Genomic DNA, 24,113 nt, shown 5'->3' with positions numbered 1-24,113 from the left:
AGACTGCTCTATTACTGATCATGTACCTGTCAGGTGTCCTGGTCTTGCACCTGGACGGCGGCGGCGAGCGCGAGGAGGCGCGCAAGAGCGCGGGGTCGTCGTAGCGGCGCGACACCACGTGAAGTCTCCTCCAGCCGACAAGTAGACTGCTCTATTACTGATCATGTACCTGTCAGGTGTCCTGGTCCTGCACCTGGACGGCGGCGGCGAGCGCGAGGAGGCGCGCAAGAGCGCGGGGTCGTCGTAGCGGCGCGACACCACGTGAAGTCTCCTCCAGCCGACAAGTAGACTGCTCTATTACTGATCATGTACCTGTCAGGTGTCCTGGTCCTGCACCTGGACGGCGGCGGCGAGCGCGAGGAGGCGCGCAAGAGCGCGGGGTCGTCGTAGCGGCGCGACACCACCGTGAAGTCGTGGTGCGCGTCGATGAGCTTCTGCAGCCGCGACACCATCTCGAAGTCTGATACTGATGCGGGCACCAGGATGCCGAGTAGCTTCGCGATCGAGTGCCTGAAAAAATAGGCGTCTTTTCTATTCTGCCCCCCTAGACAAAACGCACTTTTTGATCGAATCGAAAATCGAATCCGTCAAAACTCCATACAAAAAAGGGGCTTATCGACCACTTTTCGACTGGTTTGCGATTATAATTTGCACTTTGTCTAGACCCACTGGTATTGTGTAGCAGAACATTCGGAATCGAGATGAAAACTTTGCGATTAAGTGCCTGAATATGGGTCAGTTTTTGTTCTTCTTTTATATAATGTAATAGAGTTTATTTGCAGTTATCTGTCTATTTCTCTGTTGTCTGAATAGGGTTGCATTAACAATTTACCTAATTACCTGCTTGTTTACATTTTTATAATAAAAATATACTTACTTTGCTGTTAAATTAATTCGAACGTTATTTTTATGAAAATAGGCAATGTAACTAAATTGAAATTAGATTTTTGGAGTTTTTAGTCATAGGTACCTGAAGCTGAGCAACTGAGCCTCCCTTCTCTGACACTCGGCCAGGGCTTCTTTAGTCCTGGCCAAGTCGTCCCTCAGCATAGCTATCTGGTGCTCAGTGGTGGTCCTCTCTTGCTCGAAGGTCTCTCCGGTAGCCCGCACTTGGTCCTTCAACACGTTGACCTTACGGTTGTATCTGGTCCGAAGTAACTCTGCCTCGTCCAATCTCTTTTGTAACTCCTCTATTTTACGGGCTTTTTCTAGGGCGGTAATCTGCAAAGAATAATACTGAAATTGGTGTTCAATTGTCGGAAAATACTCTGAAGAATCACTATTAAGCTCCTTTGATTTGAAAAATCCAGAGCTTTTGCTTACTCTAATTTCAAAAGAGCCTACAGAAACAAACCAGAAATCAATTGTTTTTTAATATAAATATGCAGCAATTCGTAAATACCAATACAAATAAATGAAAAAAATTAAGTATGTACTCGTACATTTTGATAAAACATAATTCATTGGTGTTTCCTTCACAATAATTGACTTGGAAGCACTTCTGTAATTAGGGGATCCTATCAGATTATTCGATTCATTCGCGTGAGCATTTAAAGGTCTCCATACATTACTCGGACAGTGTAATTTGATGATTTATTTATTTATCGGTTTACAAGGAAAGAGGTGTTGAACAGTTGAGCAAATACATTTACATTGACATGATTTAATGCTTTCATTGTTACTCTTAATTGTGTTGTACCTATACTTAAAATAAGTACAGTAATTGCTTTCTTATCGAAATTACTTTAAGTTCCTATACGATATACCTGAGGGTAATTATGTCTAGTCTGGCAAGAGTCGGAAGTCAAGTGGTGGATTTGACACATTTATTTGAACTTTTTTAAAATAGTAATCATAAAAAACACATACATAATTGTGAGAGAAACTGCCTTTCCCTGTAATACATAGTAGTGTGAGCTGATTCGAATACCTTTTACATAAAAAAATTATAGTGCGTCATTTAATCACTAATAAATAGCTACGCATTAGATCTTTATTAATGTTTTTTGTTGGTTTACCAATGAGATCACGATTGTATTAAGTAAATTACTTTAGCCTTGCATTATATAAACTGTTCTAGTAAAATCCACTGGGCGTTGTTTTTATTTACTACTTTTATTGATTCAATGACGTTTCATCTATGTGATTAACGGCTAGTAAACTTGTAGCTGTTTAATTAAATAATTGCTACTTGCTATCTAGAAGTTTATACAGCCATACATAAACCGAATACTTATTATAACGACTCATGTACCTAGGTACTTATTTGTGGTAACTTCTTTATTTTGTGCCTGTAAATATATTGGAATACCTACCTAGTCTCTGAAGATTATGTAACACAAAATAAATAAAAATCTCTACACGTGGAAACGATACCATATTTTAAAAGTTAGATAAAATTATTATAATTAAATTAAAAATGTGTGATGACTTCGGCGGGTGGTCCAGTAATTGTCGTTGATTTATGAGCATTAAAAGGAATTTACCATGAACAAGCGTATTCCAATGGGCGATATAGTGCCTGTCATTTGTCGAGTTAGAAGACAATCGATCTGTTGAGTCACGTGGCTACGGCTGGGGTTAAAGGCTTGAAGGCACGGAATGATGCGCTTGAGGCAGTTGCAATTGAAAAGCACCGCACTCTGACTTTGCTTTATGACAATGATACAGCTTTTGTAGATAATTTTGCTTAAAGAAAAGCCGCAAATGTTAAATAAATGGATCTATGTTTCAAAACTAAGTTCTTCAGATTGTGTACCTAGGTTGTGTACTGAAAACGTTCATTGTTAGAGTGAGGTTAATCGACAACTTACTTACCTACCTCTTTTTAGCAATGTACCCCGTGGTCTTGTATTGCTACCTATAGCGAATCGAGCTATCTACTGACAGCTAGTCGTGTTGCCCCACCAGTTTCTTGCTGCCATTGCTTTAGCAATAAAGAGATTTATTACCACCAGCATGTCCTAGATCTACCTTATATTCAGCAGCAAGTTGCACCTTCTCGGTATCATTTATCTGTACGCGCACGTCAGCCAGCTGTAAATACAGCTTGTCGCGTTATCGAGCTATGTTTTTCGCTCTTTTCATGGAAAACCCTAGAGTTCTCACGTTAGACGGAAAACTAGTACCATGCCCTTGGTCTACCTTGTATTCAGCATCAGCGAGCTGCGCGTTGAGGTCCCGTATCTGTGCTCGCGCATCAGTGAGCTGCACAGACAGCTTGTCGCACTGCCGCGCCAGTTTATAGCTGCGCGCCCTTACATTATCATGGTGCTCCTAATGGTAGGTTTCTCCTGTTAGATGGAATTCTACTACCATGCCCTAGGTCTACCTTGTATTCAGCAGCATCAGCGAGCTGCGCGTTGAGGTCCCGAATCTGCGCGCGCGCGTCAGTGAGCTGCACAGACAGCTTGTCGCACTGCCGCGCCAGCTTCTTACTACGCGCCACCGCTTCATCGCGCTCCGCTTGAAGCACGGTCCGGACACGGGAGCTCTCCTCCTGTATGTATGCAATTAGTGTAACCTCTTGGTCATGTAGAGTCAAATGTTACTTTTATGAAGTAAGTCTGAGTTTTCGTATCATGCGTATTCAAAATATCTATTTAGAAGTAAATTATGGAAAACCCATAAAAGTGGGTTCATCGTGTAAAAGAAATGGTTTCTACCTGTATGCTCAGTTTACGCCGCAGAAGGTCTAAATGCAAGTCTTTTCTTTGCAATTGTTCTCTTAAAATCCTTATCCTTCGCTGAAGTTGGTAAACAACGGCTGTCTGCAAAATGATTACGATAGTGATATTGATAGTGAAGAAAATGTTAATCGAATTACAAACTGGATGGTGTAAGATATTCTGACCTACGTGTTACGAATATACCATTAATCAATGATGAGATATAAATACTTATTTACGAGAAAACTAAATGATGATGTAGTATATACCTAATAAATAAATAAATAAATAAATAAATACGCAGCCTAATTAATACACAAATCCAACCTAAATAGGCAATTTATTACGCTAAAAACCTGTTTTTAAAATCATCAGGCACACGCGTGATGGATGCGTTTTACTATTCAAAAAGATACAGTAAATGCAATTTTAAAAATAGTAAGTTACGTCATTAACAAGTTGGTATGATTGGTTTCGAATTGCATGATGCATTTGTAGGTCTAATTTAGATAGTGCGGGCGGAATCTACAAAAAAACCAAACTATGTGTCGATATCAAACTATTATGTGAAAGGTATTAATTGCTATTTTACGAGACCTACGCCAATAATGACTAGGACATGCCAATCGGAATGATGCACATCTTACTTCTTTAAGATAAGGCAAGTCATGGAATGATCTTTCTCTGCGGAGCCTTGGCAGCGTGCCGTAGTATCCGTAGTATAGCAGCTACACAAAACACACACACGTTAACACAAACACATACCGTTAAGAATGTATACTTACCTATAATATATTGATATTAATTCTAAGGAAAGGTTGCTTTATATACATTTTAATTTACACATATATTAACATTGAATAACTTGATAAATGACACCGTTATATACAGGGCGATTATAATTTCTATTATTTACACAAGAAAGAAAAATATTACACTTAGATATAATATTTAAAACACATTACAGAAATACCTACATCACTATCATAAACCATTTTAAAAAATTAATGCAAGTGAGCAATACTGCTGTATTTAATCGATGTTCAGATTCTACTTATTCAAAACCTTTGATTTAAATTTTAGATAAATATTTAGACACAGACAAAAGTGAAACGTAACAAACAAAGGTACAGTCAATCTGTAGTAAGCCAGTGCTATTTGCTAAGTAACCAATATGACTGCTGCAGAAAGCGACATCCCATACTTATATTGATCATTGTTTAGTATTCGCGATTCGCGCAGCAACTGGCGTGCCGCGAGCGACTGACCTTGTCAACAATTTTATCGCTCTCGAGCCTAGCGAGTTGCTCGGCGCGGTGGATTATCGACTCGGTGTGCAGCTCGATGCCGATGTCCTGGGTCAACTCATCCATATTTAGCGTTCTGCTCAGCCGCTCGAGGAATGCCACGAACTGTAACAACGATCGTTGGTGAAACTTTTCCGCCATCGCCCGCACGCTCGCCCGTAAATCAGATCACGTCAGCCCGATAACGGACTCACAATGCGACATGTCATAAAAGCTGTTTCTTTTTCTGCATTGAAATGTGGGAATGTGGTTATGTTAGTCTCGTAAAGCTCTACTATAAAAGTGTTTTGCTTTTAGAACCTTAACATATTTAAATGGGTAGGAAATTACACATTTTACTACCCACTTGAAAACTATTCTCTTGCTAATTGTGTTATTACATAGGTAATTAGGTATGTTTATTGATACATTAATAACCATGTCATGTGCTATGACAGTAAGCTACTTCAACATACCTAAATGTCGCATAGCAAACGAAATGCAAATCGACTTTAAGTTTTTTACAACACAAGCTTTAGTACGATTAGGTAGGTAGTTAACTTTCTGTCCTTGTTAAATACGATTATAAGTAAATTGTTCAAGGTTTTCGTAAGTCGGTGTTTATAGCTTCCGGAAAATCCAGGCTAGTGACTACTTACGTGCTTGAATTCGAATCCTTCGCAATTGCTGCGAATAAGAACGAGTTTCTTAATTATTTGCTAACTAAGGGCGAAAGTTGATTAAAAAATCCAGCTCCACGGCGTTGAGCTCGGCCTCCAGCTTGTACAGCTTGTCCTCCAGCATGTTGCGACTCTAGGGATAGCTTGTCGCAGAGAGCGTCTATTTTCTGGATAACTAACTATGATAAAGAAAGAAAATGCATTTACGTTAGCCTTATCCTTTCTTAACGAGTCTCGGCACAGCTCCACGGCGTTGAGTTCGGCCTCCAGCTTATGCAGCTTGCCCTCCAGCTTGTGCAGCTTGCCCTCCAGCATATTGCGACTCTAGGGATAACTTGTCGTAGAGAGCGTCTATTTTCTGGATAACTATGATAAAGAAAGGAAATGCATTTACGTTAGCCTTATCCTTCCTGAGTGAGTCTCGGCACAGCTCCACGGCGTTGAGCTCGGCCTCCAGCTTGTGCAGCTTGCCCTCCAGCATATTGCGACTCTAGCGATAGCTTGTCGCAGAGAGGGTCTATTTTCCGGATAACTAACTATGATAAAGAAAGAAAATGCATTTACGTTAGCCTTATCCTAAATGAGCGAGTCCCGACACAGCTCCACGGCGTTGAGCTCGGCCTCCAGCTTGTGCAGCTTGCCCTCCTGCATATTGCGACTCTAGCTATAACTTGTCGTAGACAGCGTCTATTTTCTGGATAACTATGATAAAGAAAGGAAATGCATTTACGTTAGCCTTATCCTTCCTGAGCGAGTCTCGGCACAGCTCCACGGCGTTGAGCTCGGCCTCCAGCTTGTGCAGCTTGCCCTCCAGCATATTGCGCTCGTCCTCCAGCATATTGCGACTCTAGGGATAACTTGTCGTAGAGAGCTTCTATTTTCTGGATAACTAACTATGATAAAGAAAGAAAATGCATTTACGTTAGCCTTATCCTTTCTTAACGAGTCCCGGCACAGCTCCACGGCGTTGAGCTCGGCCTCCAGCTTGTGCAGCTTGCCCTCCAGCATATTGCGACTCTAGGGATAACTTGTCGTAGAGAGCTTCTATTTTCTGGATAACTATGATAAAGAAAGAAAATGCATTTACGTTAGCCTTATCCTTTCTTAACGAGTCCCGGCACAGCTCCACGGCGTTGAGCTCGGCCTCCAGCTTGTGCAGCTTGCCCTCCTGCATATTGCGATCTAGGGATAACTTGTCGTAGAGAGCGTATATTTTCTGGATAACTAACTATGATAAAGAAAAGAAATGCATTTACGTTAGCCTTATCTTTCCTGAGCGAGTCTCGGCACAGCTCCACGGCGTTGAGCTCGGCTTCCAGCTTGTGCAGCTTGCCCTCCAGCATATTGCGCTCGTCCTCGAGGATGCGCACGCGCGTGGTCGCCTGGTCGTGCAGGTGCGCCGTGCGGCCCAGCTGTTGCGACTCTAGGGATAGCTTGTCGCGGAGAGCGTCTATTTGCTGGATAATTAATGAATAAATTAGTCAAGTATAGTTTTTTAAAGCTAACGTAAAGATAAGCCTTTGCTTCTTGAAAAAATCCATTTGCTGGGTATTAAACTCGATGAATATTAGTGTTTTTAAATAAAGTTACTTATAAAAAGGCGTTTAAAGATTTTGTATCTTGAGAAAATGAGGGGCAGAGCTTTACGACAAACCATGTTTTCTTTCCTAGATAATGGCACATGAGTAGGTAAATATTGCACGATTTAATTATTACGTCTTTATATTTTATCAATGCTTTATCAAATACTTTTATGCAGATTCAAATCAAGGATCAATGATTCGGTTCATTCCGTCTCAACTTTTTTTAATTATTACGTTAAAAACATACATACCTACATGTTTTTTAAGTAAAAAAATGTTAAATTACAGACTCCATTAAAATTATGATTTCTCGACTGGTGATTATCAAAATGAAATTGTCGAATAAAGGTCTTAAGCAGTTGAATAAATACGTCGTAAACCATAAGATAATCCAGCTTCTAGTAGCTTATAGACACAACTCGATTTATTATAAAATGATACCACTTGTTAACCTTTTCAGTTACCTATCGACTTACCACTGACTTATCTTTATTGTCACTTAATATTTCCCGAATCCTGTCCTTGATAGTGCTTTCATGGGCTTCTACAAATCTTGTGGGAAGACTAAGTAAAATTGCTATTGATTCCATGGTATTACGGAATTCTGTTTGTAGTCTTTGATTCTTCTCATCTCTGTGTCTAAGGTCCTCTGAAATAATTTTAATGATAATATGTAATATTGTACCTACTACAATAAAGATTATACAGTGTGAGTCACGTTAAAGTGTACATATGAAAATAGATAAAACTAGACATGTTTTTATCGACAAAAAAGAGGTCAAAAAATTTTTGAGATTTTTTTTTAATTTTTTATAGAATTTTTTTTCTTCCAATTACTTATTGTAAAGAAAACGTAATAACTTTTAAACTAAGCGGTATATCCTAATAAAATAAAAACAGTAATAATGCTAAATAACAGGCGATACTAAAAAAATACATAAAATACACAAAAAAGGCCAAAAAATAATAAAAAATTATACTTTTTGAAAAAAATATGCTTAAAAAATTGTGTTTTTTTGGTTATTTGATAAATTTCTCCAAAAAATGCCCCCATAACCGGTAGTTTTTATTACTTTGTATTGTTCTCTATCGTATTATCTTTGTAAAACCAAAAATCGCATGTCTCTATCCCTATCACAACATTTGCTATGATCGTTTGAACAAAGGCCTGCCACAACATTATTCTCCGCTACAGGTAGAGACAATTTTAATTTTAACTAAAATGGTTATTTTACTTCGAAATCTTTTGTTTTTATTTGAAATCTAACTTGTCTTTATCAAAATTACAAATCTAGAGCCATTTTCAGTTTTGTTGTTAACGAAGCGTTGAATGGCGCGCCCGGAGAGGCTTAGTTCAAACGATCATTGCAAACGTTGTGATAGGGATAGAGACATGCGATTTTTGGTTTTACGAAGGTAATACGATAGAGAATAATACAAAGTAATAAAAACCACCAGTTATAGGGGCATTTTTTGGAGAAATTTATCAAATAACCAAAAAAACACGAATTTTTAAGCAGATTTTTTTTTAAAATTATCATTTTTTATTATTTGTTGGCCTTTTTTGTGTATTTTATGTATTTTTTTAGTAATGCCTGTTATTTAGCATTATTACTGTTTTTATTTTATCAGGATATACCGCTTAGTTTAAAAGTTATTACGTTTTCTTTACAATAAGTAAAATTGGAAGAAAAAAAACCTCAAAAAATTTTTGACCTCTTTTTTGTCGATAAAAATAGGTCTAGTTTCATCTATTTTCATATGTACACTTTAACGTGACTCACACTGTATAATTACCTACATAATATTTAAAGTCGCAAAAAATTCGTGCGTGAATAAGTATTTACACACGGAAATTAAATTGAATTTCACGAAAAAAATATGAAGACCATATTATTCATTACCTATACCAACTTGATAGGAGTAAAAATGTAAAATCTACAAAAAAAACTTACCTTTTAACTGGACTATTATTGCTTCATTCTGATTCACATTGTCAGTGACGACATTTAAGTTCTTTGAACAATGAGATAGCTTTTCTCGCGCTTCGTGTAGCTCCCGCTCAATGACCCTATTTTGCACGGACAAAGACTCTTTCTCTTGTTTCAGCCTCTCGGTCTCTAAGATTTGTGATGAGAGCTGTCGCTGTAACATATCTTTATCAGCATTTGATCTCTCTAAAGCATCTCTACAACTTCTGAAATCTTGTTCAACAGACGATAAATTTTCAGTGGTGTTCAAGCATTTATTCTTTAATCTGGAAATTTCTTGAACTAGCTCTGCTGCTTTTATGATGAGACTTTCAGGGGAGTGCGTGTGTGTCGTATCACAAAAATCAGCGTCCAGAGCGGCGGACATGCGTCGCACTAGATCATGGAACTGACATCTTGCATTTTCCTTTTGTTGTTCTTCGTTGTGGCATTCTAGCTCAAGTGTTCGTAGTTTCTTTTCCATATCTTTAATTTTATCTTCGTAGTATCGGTTGTCTCTTTGCAAGGTTTGCACGGTAAGATCACATCTCCCTTGAGACGCTTGTAGATTCCGATGTATCTCTTCAAGGTCATGAATTTTCTTTCTGAGCGAGGATATAATTGCATTTTGGCGGGCATTTTGCTCACGTAGATGGTCTATTTCCACCTGTTGTTCTAATATTCTTTGGTCTCGAGAAAGCATTTGGTTTTTTAAATCACTATTCTGAAAATGTAAAATTAAAACATAAGAAAATTAAGTATATTAAATGATTAACTAATTTAATGAAATAGTATTTAGGTTTGCACTATCCACCTCCGAAATTAATTTATCTCGTTTGTACTGCAATCCAGCAAGATCACTTCTCAGTGCTGTGATGATATCATTACCAGTGTCGGCCTCCATCTGAACAAATTAAATAATATCACTTCAAATCTTATTCACTGTGAATCTAAGAAACTTTAAAAATACCACCATAAACTTCCGCAAGTCACAGATATTTGGGAAACTCACAAAACGCCATGATTATTAGCCTTTTAGTTCCGATCAAGAAGAAACAATTTTGTGTGGCGTGCAAAAGACGACTACCTACTGAATGTAAGTACTTTATGTTGGAAGCGTAGCGTGATAGGGGTCGCTATTTCAGGCCCGTGAAGAGTCACGATATCCCGTTGCTCAGTAGGAACCTGCCAGTAGATAATTTACATGAAACCGCCTTTGTGCCCCATCAAATTACTGCTGCGTTTACCAGATCGGTTAGATAACGAGGTCGCGGTGTATGTTACGATTCCATAAATAGCTATAGACATAGAGACAATCATTGAAAAATTACTTTGTGAGGAAGGGACGTAATTCTGACCTGGAATTTAATTCATTTACTTATAGCTAAGCTTATACAATTCAGAGCAAGCCGTGCGAGGTACGAATTTACCCCAAACATCGACAAATAAATTTACAAACTGAAGGTGCATTTATTATCTTGCGTACTATCATTTCTTCATTTTAAATGGCTACAAAGTAATTATGACTGGAATGGAAAATTGAGCTGAAATAAAGCTTCGATTTATACGAGTAAGTGTTGTTCAAATGGATGCGAAGACGAAGAACTAGGTAAATAGGATACCTAATATTTAGGTCCTTCATATAAGAAATTCATCATCATCATTTCAGCCACAGGACGTCCACTGCTAAACATAGGCCTCCCCCAATGACTTCCACAAAGAAGAACTTACTTCGTCTTAATTACTTATAGTGAATAAATTATGTGCGAGCAACATTTATAAGACCTAAGTAGGCCATGAAAATAGGTACCTACCTATGGCCACTTTATTTCCTCGAAAATTGTAATAGAAATTGTATATGGTATTTTTCTTGGTCCACCTAACACATGAATTGCACGAAAAACTGGGCAGGTAAGTAGGTATCCATGAACAGTCAAACATTTCATTTCATCCGTTCCGTTCCGTTTTCCACCCGTCTTAAGTTAAGCTCTAAGCTCATGCCTTAACCTAACCTAACGCTTTGCTAAAAATCCCGCGTGTGATTTTTTTACCAAAGTTATGACCTAGCTATTGCAGTTGCACTGCACATCTGCACCCACATTGGATGAATCTCCATTGCATTTACTAAATAGTGGTTAGTAACTTAAAATGTTGATATCTGAAAATTCTTATAAATAGCACCTAAATAGGACATACTTGTAAGTAAATAATGTAAATCAAAATTGTACGTAAATTTTCAGGTAGTATAACATGGCATAAACAATAAGTTTCAATAACATGCCCCTAAAGCACGCCTAAAGTAACTGTCAAGCAAGAAAGTTGTAATGAGTGAGTACTCACCTCAGTAGGTGTTTTGCTGCACAATGCTTCATAAATTTTCCAATCTTCAGCCTCGTCTTTCCCTTTTTCCTCCTCCATATCGCACGTTTCCAGGTTACTTCGCTGTAGCGCGATGTTTTTCAGGCCTTGCTCTTTGCACCGTTCGCGTTGCCACGGTGTGTTCAACGTAAACACGAAAATCGATTTTACTTTCCGTCAGAAACAACTTTTGTTCCCTTAATTGCGCTATTTTCAGTTTAAGATTAATGGTATTTTTTCAATGGCGTTTTGCTAAACAATAAGGTAATGTTAAGTATCATTTGTTTTAGACGATACGAAAGTAATTATTAGGTAAATTGTCATTTTGACATAGCATTTTCATAGAAAATAAGAAAACCCATGTAGAAAATTCATAATTCTATTATGTTAAATTTTTTTAGTTTTTCTCAGGAACAACAAATCTTAAAATGTGTGTAGTTTGAGACTATTATTACTATTGTATCCAAATATTTGTTTAGTTGTTTATAGGATGTAATAAGTGCGCGCATTACACGGCTGGCCGCGTGACGAAATCTCTACTACATTATTATAAATGCTGCCAAAAAAAATGCCTGTAAGAAGAGCTGAGCGAGATGAAGGTCATTTTGAAACATCTATTACAGTCGAGCGGAAATGACAAGAGGACAAAGATTAAAAAAACGACGCTGAAAAAAAGTATAAAACAAGATTTTCAGAATACTGAACTGAACAAAGTTGCTAATGTATTGTTGTCAAAGTGCTACGATAGGTACGAGTAGGTATATGTAACGTGTGACTACGCCTTTCCAAACATGAAAATTACTATGCAACTACATTAGTAACTTTTTTCAGTTCAGGTTCAGTATTCTGAAAATCTTGTTTTATACTTTTTCAGCGTCGTTTTTTGTCGTACTTAGTTAGGTTTTAGTTTTTTTTCTTTTATTTATTGGTTGTACTATTTTGGTGTTAAAGTGTATTTGTGGCGCATAATATTAACAAAAGTTAAATTGATGAACTAATAAGTAGTATAGAAGCTATGAACGAAAAGATGTGAATTATATGCAATCAGCCCATGAATACAGGTAAAGTCACAAGCAAATGCTAGTAATATATATATATGTATATTCAAAATGTACAAGTAAAGCGCTTTCAAATGATACCAAACCATACCAAACACGGCATCTTAACTTTATTTTTTTACTCTGTATGTTTTGTCCGCTGGAGGGCGCCACATTAGATTTTGTGAAACTAGTTTAGAAGTTACGAGTGAACAGATGAACATACATACATAGCCTGTCAAAATCATAACCCCTCCTTTTGCTTTGCCGTAGTCGGGTAAAAATGAGAGCTCGCTCACCAAATACTCCCGAACTCTTTCTCGGTGGAAAATCCAATCCTATTTATAAGCACACGAAGACCGCTCCTGGACATCCCTAATTCCCTCTTTGGTGGTGGAAAAACTGGCTTAAGATTTGGTCAAAACCATCGCGTCCAGCCTGCACTCGCGTTCCAGACGTTTATTTTGAAAAAATGATTTTACGTGACATGAAGCCACGCACGAGCAGGTGGTGTATAAAATTGTAACTTACATTAGGGCTTGTGTGGAGTAAAGGTTGGTAGAGGTCTAATATACTTTATGCCTAACAAATAACTTTTTTCGTTGTCCTTGGCCTACCTACTGCCTAGTTCTACCGTTTGGTCCTGAAGGGTCCTGCCAATAATAATTTGATGATAAAAAATTTATGGGCATTATGTGTGTTGGGTACATTTTTTGATACTTGAGTATTGAGTGTGAGATGGTGAGAAATAAAATGCAGAAATACGAATAATTTCTATATTAGGTAACAAGTGGACAATGAGATGCTTAAAATTTTAAGTCAAAAAATAACAAAATCACGTATATTGCATCCATAGATGCAAATTAAAGGAAGTTGCCACAATCAGAAAATCCCTGTTTTCTGAGTCTTATGTTTTTCTATAATACTAAGAAGTTCGTTTTCTTATCACTCTTATCCTAAGATAGTTTTCAAAAGTAAAAAAGTAACCTAAATAATAAATGCCATTGGCAGTCTGCATCATTTGCAGTCTAATCCCCTAATTTATAAAAACTACTTAATAAGTATTTTTTAAGAATAAGAGGATTAGGTTTTCTTCGTAGTCTTAACACCCTGGCACAAATGAATTTGATAATCAGCAAAGGAATTCGTCATATTGAATGATTATTTTTAATAAAATGGTCATTTGTTTGGACCATGCTGTTAAAAATACATTTCGCTCTTATCATTAGGGCCAGCTTGTTAATATTTTTATAATCAATCACATCTTAATTTCAGATCTTTGATCCTAACAATTTTTATATAACAATTTTCCTTAGGCTTCAACCACACCAACGCGTGCAGATCGCCATTGCCGGCGCGAACAAAGGCCAATGACAGGTCAAGCGACCCATGACAGTTCACGCGACCTGTCATTTCCCTATGATTGAGCCGGCGATGGAGATCTGCACGCGTTGGTGTGGTTGAAACATTATATTAAAAACTAACGGCGGTGGTCTTTTAATATCAAAACGAGCTTAATTAATCAGTTTTAATCAACAAAAACAAATAGGAATGAAAGTGATCGAGAATCATATGATCACTTCTAGAGGTAGTCAAAATGATATTTGGTAGGGGGTCTCACTACGCACGTAGCTAACACCGACGAAGTATGATTAAATATGGCATCTTAAAAACTAGGTATTGCCATTGTAGGCTTGCACAGAGTCGATTCGTCATAGGCGCCTCGAGCGCGATCAATGACGCGTACGTATTCACGTTTACTTTCAACGTTTTCCAAATTCAAAGTGTAACCAATTGACTGTGTGGCAAACTCACAATGACCCATCTACACTTACATCTAACATCAAGATTTAAAGGAAGTAGAGGGTCTCATTGAGCGACTGATGCGGCTGGTTGTGCAGGCTGTTGGCGGCCAGGAAGGCCAGCTTGTGCGCGTACTGGCACACGGACGGCACGCGCACCTGCGACGAGCAGTTGAAGTACAAGTGCGTCAGCTTGTACGACAGCAACTGGATCTGCAAGGAGAATTACCTTTATTTTATACTGTTTACACACAAAATCCAGCAGAACATGGCTAAACCATGTTTCAAACTGTTCACATATTCAATTCAGTCCACACTGTTCAACATTCAAAAAGTATTTGTAAAAAAGTGTGTAGTGTTTACGACGCCACATCCCTAGCGAGGTGCGGCGCGCGCAGCTGAATCCGCCGCCATCGATTTTCGGCTCTCACGAAGGACACCGAGCTGAACCCACACGTTTGTCCCATATTTTTGTGTTATTTATTGTAAAACTAATTTACTAACCCGATCCTAACAGAAAAAAATACTGATGACGGACTTGAAGTACTTTTAGTTATTGCAAATTTTGTGCGATAACAGAGTACAGATGACAGCACATCACTCGATTTTTGTTGTATAGATGACTCAAACTGAAATGTCCCACCAAACTCATTGACAGAGGGGCGCCACCACCGTTCAACTATAAAGTTTTCAACATGACAAAAATCGGAACCAGCGATCAATGTCACAGATAGGACACAGTTCGAGTCTGGAACGGGTCGCCGACATTCGTTTCTTCACATGACTGCCAGCCGACACAACATTTCGTATATCGCCGCTTCGCCGACAGAACCTTTCACCAGCGTACGATTCGTCGACAGAACAAGTCGTCATTAGATATTTCGCCTATGAACGATTCAATTCAATAATACAAACTTACATTAGCAATACTTTTGTATTAAATAATGAATGTTTACCTAAGTGATATTATGAACACAAAAAAAAAAGATTATTTTTTTTATTAATTATTTTTAAGCGATGGATATGAAAACATATTTGAATGGCTGGGCTCACATTTGCCATTTAATTAAATAATACATCTTTCTTCTAAATGATTTGTCCTTATTTTTTTTAATTATTTCTGTTTAGAAAATTATTTTTTGTTCTATTTTTTCACGTAGATGAATTCATGTGATTTATAAGATATTAGAAGTTTTGTTTAATTTTTAGATTTGATTTATATAAGTTTATATTATGAATTGATACATTAATATCAAACTTGTTTTTTTTCTTATTGAAATAGGTTTTTTATTTACAATTTAATATTTTTTACAATTATTTTACAAACGTTTTGATTTTGATGATTGGCACATTACAAAAGTATTGCTAATTTAAGTTTGTATTTACATTATTTTGATTATAATAAATGTTTTTTCCTATCTTCTTTTATTTTTTTCTATTTTCCTCGACTATTAAAAGTTTTATATATCCCTAATGCTGAATTTCATAAATCCGAAAGTTAAGGCAACATTTGTTGATAAACACTGTTCATAAACAATGTTTCATCATCTCTGTAAACAGTCTTTAAACAAAGGTGATGAAACATTGTTTATGATACATGTTGCCGTGCTCCCCGCTATGAGTGGAGATCAAGTGTGGACGGCCAAGTTTCAGAAACCAGTGTTTATGGTAAACTTGATTTACACTAGTCATAAACAGTTTATTAACAAATGTTGCCTAATGAATACCTACATGGCTTAACTTTATTTGAATAGTTAATAGACGAAGTATCAGTTTAGTGAATCGTTCGTAGGCGAAATATCTAATGACGACTTGTTCTGTCGACGAATCGTACGCTGGTGAAAGGTTCTGTCGGCGAAGCGGCGATATACGAAATGTTGTGTCGGCTGGCAGTCATGTGAAGAAACGAATGTCGGCGACCCGTTCCAGACTCACACAGTTCAGTATTTTGAATCTATAAAATAGCAGCAGTTTATGTACTGTCTCTCATCTCATCTGTATTATAAAGTGTATATTTATATCGTTTTGATGGAGCATTTGTATATTCCTGTAAATACTTACGCGATCGGGAGAGAGACCCGTGGTGTCTTCGATGACGTTGTACGAAGTCGGAGCGATGGTGCCGTCTCTTACGTTTTGCGACACCAGGTAGAAGTCATACCTGAAAAAAATAAAAAAATAAAGTGAATTCGTAAGCACGTCACTGAAATATTTTTAATAAGAAAGCTATAGAATAGAAAGTTTGCTTTTCGTGTTTTACCTCTCTGGCAGAGTGACCACGTCATCGATGACAGTTCCCGGTCGCGGGTTTTCGCCGGTGTTGCCGCGGGCCACAAAGATGCGTGTGTTGATGCGCTTGGACACGATGATGAAGGCCAGCTTATATTCAGCCCCGGCGTAGATCTCCGCTAACTTCTTCTTGATCTCGGCCACCTGGCATTCAAAGATAAAATTTTATCATCACAAATTATTAAAAATGTATGTATTTGACAGTTATGTGTCATTTAATTTACCTCATACTCGCGCACGTAAGCGATCTGCCCATCACCAACACCATCGCGATAGACAAATATGGGGTTGGGAAGCACACCTGAAACGATAAATAATGTAATAAATTCAAATTCAATCAGGGTGAATTATGTCGTTTGGCATGCAAACTATCGATACTAACCATTCCTCTCTCGATATTTCCGGACAGCAGAAGCGATGTTGAAGCCCATGTGGGCGCTGAGTTCCTCGCCAGAGGTGTGAGCGTTGACAGTAGAGTAGTACTGGCTCATGCTCTGGTTAAGAGTTGCCACAAAGGCTCCGAAGCTCTTCTCCTTGGAGCGCGTGTCGTGGCATACGTCGTATCCCACTACCATGATCGTCTTCAGCGGGATCACGACGGTCCAGGGCGCGCCGCCGAGCTGGAAACACAAAACAGTAAGTACCAGACGAAAACTTAGGAAGAGAAATAAAATAGCCATGGTGTGATATTTACCTTGCAGTTTATCTGGATGGCGACTTTTGTAGCGATGGACATAGCCGATTTGCTGGTCATGTTCCTGGCGCATACCACTTGGGTTGGGACTGCGCGGTCAACGGTACATTTCTTTTTGATGGCTTCGTATCTAAAGAAGAATAATGTATTTTAATAAATTACGAAGGTGTTAATAAAATCCATTTTTTATTATTATAATTACCTGTCCGAGAAGTTTCTAGCCAGAACGCACAAGATCATGTGCGGGTTCCTCCGTGCGATTACATTTTCGCACATGTTTGCGTAGTCCATGTGTCCATCGCGTTGAATGGTCACTAAAAAAACATTAATGATAAAATAGGCATTTTAAATATCAAGACTCCATGAAATCCTTTCTAATTGAATAAGAGCTTACCAATATCAGGTTTCGGTAGGCGGAAGCCGACGCCGTTGCCAGTCTTTATAATCATTTCGACAAAGCTTTCGGCGTCGCGGCGCTGTCTCTCAGGCGTGATGACAACCCAGGTTTGAACCCGAGCAATAGACAAAAGGTTCTTGGACCTGAAAATATTACAGGACATTTATTATTACTGTAACGCTGGTGTAGTCAGAGCAGAGTTTAAACATAATAAAACTTTTTTAGTTCATATTTCTTGTGGTACCTTTACACTTAGTTCATATTTTTAAACATGTTTACCTCATGTCCCTTGTCCATCCCTCAGTGGTGTCGCCCGCAGGATACTTTTGTTCATTTCCTTGGATGATGTTTTCTGTTGGGAGCTGGCGCCCCTTGAATTTAATCAGGTCAGGTGACAATGTCAATGACCAATTGCCCAGTTCCTGCAAAAAATAAAATGTTAAAATAATTACTACTTAAGGTGCAGTAGGGTATGTAATTTTTACCACAATAAATATTTAATCTTAAGCTGGAGAAAAATCAGCTTTTATGGTTTAACATTAGTAGAATTATATCACAGAAACTAAAACTGCTAGGAGTCTCAAATTTTGCATGGGGGTTCTAAGATTTTGCAAAATTCAACCAAACGGGTAAAACGGGATCGACGAAGTCGCGGGCGGCCGCCAGTATCCCTTTCAGCCCAGCCGAACACAATTGTGACGTTAGTTTAAAGATAAATTTTGGCGGTATTTTAAGACGTAAGTGATCGGGCCCACAGCCGCACAATTGTGACGGATATGCTCTATCTATTGGTGTGAGTAAGATAGCCAGCAAGCGCCGCGAAATTCAAATTAAAACGGGTTCATTTTGCCGTTGTTGTTGTTTAGGGTATCGCTGCGTGTGAGTGATTCTAATTACATTAAAATTATGCCATTGCTATGTTATTATTGTGATTTATAGTTAATTATGAACTGTTTTACGTAACAGTGAATAAATTTGTTTCTATTTTTGGTTAATTCTCAAGAAAAAGTGTCACAGAAGTATAAAGTCACAATTGTATCACTGCGGGCCCAACTACATACTACAATGCAATGGCTAGATTTTTTTTCCTTAATTACGATACAATTGGGGAGTTACTGGAACAGTAAAATATGGAAGATGTTCATGGGGCATGTGTGCAAGATTAGAAGATTCTTACTCCTCCAAGAATGATGCTCCACTCTCATCTTTGAGGGCAACCCCCAATCAAAATGACGGCAAATGGATAAAAAAAAAAGATTTCGTGGCAAGACTACTAGTCAAGCTCAAGATAATTAAAGTAATGAACAGCCCAAATCATTAGCGGAGTACTTAGAAATTTATTTTAATGCCAATCTGTTTGTAATGTTTGCAATCGCTGCTGAGCAATATTAAATGACCGAAAAAAGCCAGCAAATGAAATCGCAATGTAGATCTAATGAAATCAAAATAATCTTTCGGGTTCATGGGACTATGAATTGCATTAAATGCCCTCGAATCAATTTTTTTTGTATTGTGACTTTGAATGAGTTGGGCCCACAATGATACAATTGTACGCCCCCTGAAAAACCATGAAAACAACATAGTACCACTGAAAATGTTCAATTTTCATTTTCTCTGATCCCCAAAGATAATAAATATCGAGTTTTTTTATTACTACCTTGTTTAGTTTCGTCGTGGGTCTGAAAGGGGTATACCATAAAGCTAAGTCAGAGCTAGGCTTACTTTGACAACGGCCGCCGAGCTCGTGAACCGCCTGTTGAAGAGCATGAGCTTCTTGATGCGCGCGTCGGGCCCGATCTTGGTGTGCACGTCGAGCGCGCGCATGAGCTGGAAGTTGGCGCGCATGGCGTCCGACAGCCCCGTCTGCCGGCACAGCTCGGGCACCAGGAACACCAGCTCCGGCATGCCGGCGCGGATGTCGCGCGCCTTCGAGCGGGAGATCAGCAGCGGCTGCCCTTGGTCTTGGATGCGGATGTTGTATTTCTGAAACGGTTGTCTCGATTAGATGGTGTCGATGGAAATCGATTGAGAACAAAAATTCTGTGAAATATTAAGACGCAATTACGCGCGAGCGATAGGGATGGGTGTTGCTTGGGGTCATTGGACGGGATTCTACGTGCTCACGGATCAGGCTTTAGCTTGTTTTCAACACCATCTAGACAGAGTTATCACACCACATCCTTAGCGCCGGTTGCACGAGCAGCCGAGTCCGCCAGCTATTCGAACGAAGCTAACGTCACGCCATACATACATACATAGACAAAACTGTAAGCATGTTATTATAAAAAAAATACAACTTTTACCTTTTGGTAATAATCCATGTACGAGACCATTTCATCCTTCATTTTGAAGGTGGACCGTGGAGATGAATCCCAAGACACGTCGTCAATCCGATAGGTCTTTTTGTTGTAGTCAGTCATGACAATTTTACCTATAACAAATAAAATAGTAGAATAAAACAATGTAGTTCTTAACTTCTTATTTTTGAGTCATTAATGTGAGAATAGTATTTTGTCAGCATTATCATTAGGTACATGGAAAAAGACACTTACCAACCACATCCTCCAAAAAGATTTTCTTGTAATTTGCTCCTTTAGTGGCCGCATATTCTGTTAACATTTGCAGCACGGTGTCCATTCGGAGTACCTAAGAGAAAACAAATGATGTTACTGTTACTATAATATAAAAATGTTGGTAAACGCATAACTCAACAATCAATTTTACCAATTCTTATTAAAATGGTTTTTACGGCGAGAAAAGTTCGAATAATTTCTGGGAAAATCTTTAAAACTCGAAACTTCACCCCTAAGGGGGTAAAACGGGGTCCACGCGTACGAAGTCGCGGGCGGCCGCTAGTTATAATATTTTGAAATACAGAATTGATTTAAGTAATAATCATTGTCATTATTACATACCTTGTGGGCGATTTCTGTTACCATCAGCAATCTGTCCTCATACTGATTAATAGTTGTTTTATAACCAGGCCAGATTTGGAGTTTATGCTCTGGTATATCCACCTGAAAAGAAATTTATAAATATTAATTCTTAGGTATCAATATCATCTCGATATTCTTGATTGTCAGTAAAGAGAATCTATGGCAAAGATTAAAAATAACTCACCTTAGCTTGTGGATCAAAGAAGTCTCTGCCGACTAGCTGCAGATCCAAGAGACTGAAGCATTTCCTTATAATGATATTAAAAACCTGGATATAATGGTAATCTCCAGGGCTGACATCATGGACCAGCTGTAATAAGAGATCAAAGTCAGCAAACTTGTCCATACAACAAGAAAGGTGTGATCACAAGTTTAAAATGGTACATACCTTAATCAATACACGCATTCTTTGACCATCTGTTTTGCGGTCAGAGTATAACTCCATGGGGTCAGGATGTAGACGCTTTACTGTATACAGAACTGTACCGTCAAATAGATATCTGTAATAAAAAGTATTTTATTCATAAAAACATAGTTATTAAGATGATGTATCAATGTTAAGGTTTAGAACAGAGTAGGAAGACCTACCCTCCAAAGGTATTAGCGTGGACACGGACAAGCGCCTTGCGGACACCAGTACTGTCTTCCTCAGGATCAAAATCCACATGATACTGGTACAGACGCCACTGTGGAGTTGTCTTGACCGTGAAATAATTGGCCATGAGGTCAATAACAGTGCCAGATGATCCTGCCAAAGAAATGAATGTTGTAGGTTGATAGTGTCAAGAATAACATTGTATTGTCTGTGTGGTCATAAAAGTTTACCTTTTTTAGTTTCCACATGCGTGGGACGAGTCCTTAATATTGTCATTTGTTCGGGGAGCACGCGTCCCCCGCCACGGCGAGACCCGCGGCCGACGACGGAGCTTGCGTCTCCACCCCCGCCGCCCCCGACGGCTTGGGCTCCTTGCCCTAAATAATAAAACATATAATTAAACACCACAGAAGCAAATTTTGCGCATTTTCAGGCGATCGTCAACTTCAGAACAAAATATTGCTGATGTCAATATAACCACGTCGTTGTCACGTCACCGTCAATATGATACAATGACGTGGTTGACGTCTAGCTCAGTGGTTCATAAAAATACTTAATGCTTAGCTTAATAATATACCAATAAATTATAGCTTGCGCCAAGCATCAAGTTTAATATTTTTATGAATGAACATAGTTCTCCTTTCCGGAAGTGTAGAAATGTTGAAAACCACAATGTTATTTTAAAATAAACTAGCTTTCCTGCCGCATGGAATTTTTCGGTTTTTTATTATAACCTATGACACACAGCAATAATTTGGCTTTATATTGGTGAAAGAATTTTCTTCTTTTCTCTTTGTTTTTATATGGGTTGCCCAGGTTAAGCTCCGGTCCAGATGGAGTCCCAGGTATCTGCATCAGCGTTACAGCTGGGCAGTCTCCTTTGCGGAGCGTGAACATTATTTGTTGTTTTTTTTTGCAGAAATCGTTAACACAAAAAAAATAGTTTAAAAATACAGCATGTGAATGATCACCCATAAACGATTACATTAACAATATAAAAGTTGTTCTTTCGCTGTATGCATACGACACAACAAAACAATAAGGTCTTACCAAGGTCAATCTTCTGCATACGCTGCTGGATGTCCACGTCTCCGGGATGATCACGGGTAGTGGCAGACGTGCGATGGGAAGCTCGCCCAGCTTGAACTGTAGGTGTGGGGACTCCTGCTCGTACTGGGGGCGCTGCGGTAGGTGGGCCCCAGGCGGACGGCGGCTGCGGTCGCGGGCCGGGCGGGCCTGGCTGCTGCTGCGGCGGCCCGGGCTGCTCGCCGGGGCGCCGGGGAGGCGGGCCTGCGCCGTCCCCGCCGCGCCCGGCACGCCTCAGAGCTCGTCCTCTACCACGCTCAGACATGGCAGACTAATAACAGAAAACAAATTCAAACAAGTGTGACTCCAAGTTTCTTTATTTTCAAGTAAGTAGATTTGGGCAAAATAAAACCATCAATGAAAACTCATTAAGAAACAGCAATGCAACAGAACGACTCCATTTCAAGAGTTGCTGTATTTGCAATGTAGGTGACTGCTTAAAAATGCTTAGTTGCAAAATGTTTTAAATGGCGGCTACCTTACCGTGCAAGAATTTAATAAAATAAAAGTACCTAACTACCTTCTGTGTTGACAAATTTAGATTTACTCTGAAAATTGCAATTTAAAGGAAGCCAAAACTAACAAATTGATAAAAAACAACACGAAACAAAAACATAAACAACAGGTATTGAAATGACAATGATGAAGATCAAATCAACACAATTTCGTAGCATTACGAGAATAAAAATCTTACCTAAAATCCCCACCAAAAGAGAAATTAGAAAATTATGTACATAAATTAAAAATCCAAAATAACACGAAGCGCATGTGAAGTGCGGCCAGCCAAGAAAGATCGTTCAGTGAAAAACCAAAGACAAAACAGAGGCTTCCAAACAGGAAGTTGGGATATTGATCGATCGTATGCCAGCCACTATTTGAACGTCCCGACAGATTTGTGACGCATATCCGTCCATAGACAATTACTATATTTTTAACATGGACGTCCTTCGAGCACAGAATTTTAGGAGAGGGCATACAAATGCCTAATACTCTACTAAAAAGTTTTTTTGTGTGAACTCACTCACTTTCAGAATTTTAAAAGAATTTGCACTTTATTAAACGTAGCAAACGCAAGTGTGGTCAAAAATTACACAATTTATTTTTTTAGTGAGCTTCGTGGTAATAAATTGACTTTTGAATCGCTCTCAGCTTTAACTTTAACCTTAATTTTAACAGACAACATGTGCTATATTATTCACGTTTAAAATTGTATAAAAAATACTTTCTATCCATTAACTAGCTCGGTGAAGGTCCTTCTTTAACGGGATCTTAGACTTTCAAGAAGACTTAATTAAAAATACTATTGTTTGGTTTGTAGCTACCTACGTTTACGAATTTACGATGTACCTGTCGCAGTCAGATTGTTTAATCCGCCGTTTTACATTACAGCTAGGCATTTTGCATTACAGCTCTGTTTTGTAATACGGCGGCTTAACGTTTAGCCGGATTGAATACGGCTGAATGAAAATCCGCCGGAATGTATTCGGTGCCAAACGTTCTTCAATACGGCTAGCCGTAATGTAAAACAGCGTGTCATTACCCGCCGCTTTGACAGTTTTTAGTTCCTATTTTCAATACCGTGGCGCTGCCTGACATAACAACAACAATGGCATCGGATACAGAAATTGTATTGCTAAATTGCGTAGTTATTTGTGAATTTAACAGAGAAAACGTGATAAATAATATGTCTGTCGACAGTGACATTAAGAATAATTATAATGTGCAATAAAAT

The 24,113-nt window shown here is 38.5% G+C and overlaps 2 protein-coding genes across 2 annotated transcripts; both read right to left on the bottom strand.

Moving 5' to 3' along the window:
* Positions 1-266: 266 nt before the first annotated feature.
* LOC135072807 (coiled-coil domain-containing protein 170) lies at positions 267-11,768 on the bottom strand (the record flags this gene model as incomplete). Its single annotated transcript, XM_063966844.1, has 16 exons — positions 11,528-11,768; positions 10,002-10,091; positions 9,173-9,911; positions 7,694-7,866; positions 6,891-7,091; positions 6,722-6,802; positions 6,556-6,651; positions 6,365-6,481; positions 6,029-6,124; positions 5,842-5,958; positions 4,937-5,080; positions 4,316-4,396; positions 3,666-3,770; positions 3,332-3,499; positions 971-1,221; positions 267-510 (listed from the first exon to the last, which is right to left on the bottom strand). Coding segments are annotated over exons 1-16 (2,781 nt in total), but the record flags the coding sequence as incomplete, so codon positions are not given.
* Positions 11,769-13,344: 1,576 nt separating this feature from the next.
* LOC135072531 (piwi-like protein Siwi) lies at positions 13,345-23,192 on the bottom strand. Its single transcript, XM_063966473.1, has 19 exons — positions 23,076-23,192; positions 22,346-22,652; positions 21,526-21,672; positions 21,289-21,448; positions 21,089-21,200; positions 20,885-21,010; positions 20,680-20,781; positions 20,317-20,410; positions 20,068-20,195; positions 19,487-19,747; positions 18,044-18,186; positions 17,762-17,907; positions 17,570-17,681; positions 17,368-17,497; positions 17,056-17,293; positions 16,898-16,974; positions 16,645-16,817; positions 16,446-16,545; positions 13,345-14,597 (listed from the first exon to the last, which is right to left on the bottom strand). The coding sequence occupies exons 2-19, from the start codon at positions 22,644-22,646 to the stop codon at positions 14,433-14,435; spliced, it is 2,715 nt and encodes a 904-aa protein (XP_063822543.1). The 5' UTR covers positions 22,647-22,652; positions 23,076-23,192; the 3' UTR covers positions 13,345-14,432.
* Positions 23,193-24,113: the final 921 nt, after the last annotated feature.

This window comes from Ostrinia nubilalis, chromosome 6 (assembly GCF_963855985.1).
Source record: "Ostrinia nubilalis chromosome 6, ilOstNubi1.1, whole genome shotgun sequence".
Lineage (NCBI taxonomy): Eukaryota > Metazoa > Arthropoda > Insecta > Lepidoptera > Crambidae > Ostrinia > Ostrinia nubilalis.
Note: the sequence above shows the minus strand (reverse complement) of the source record. Positions and strands in the feature narration are given on the sequence as shown.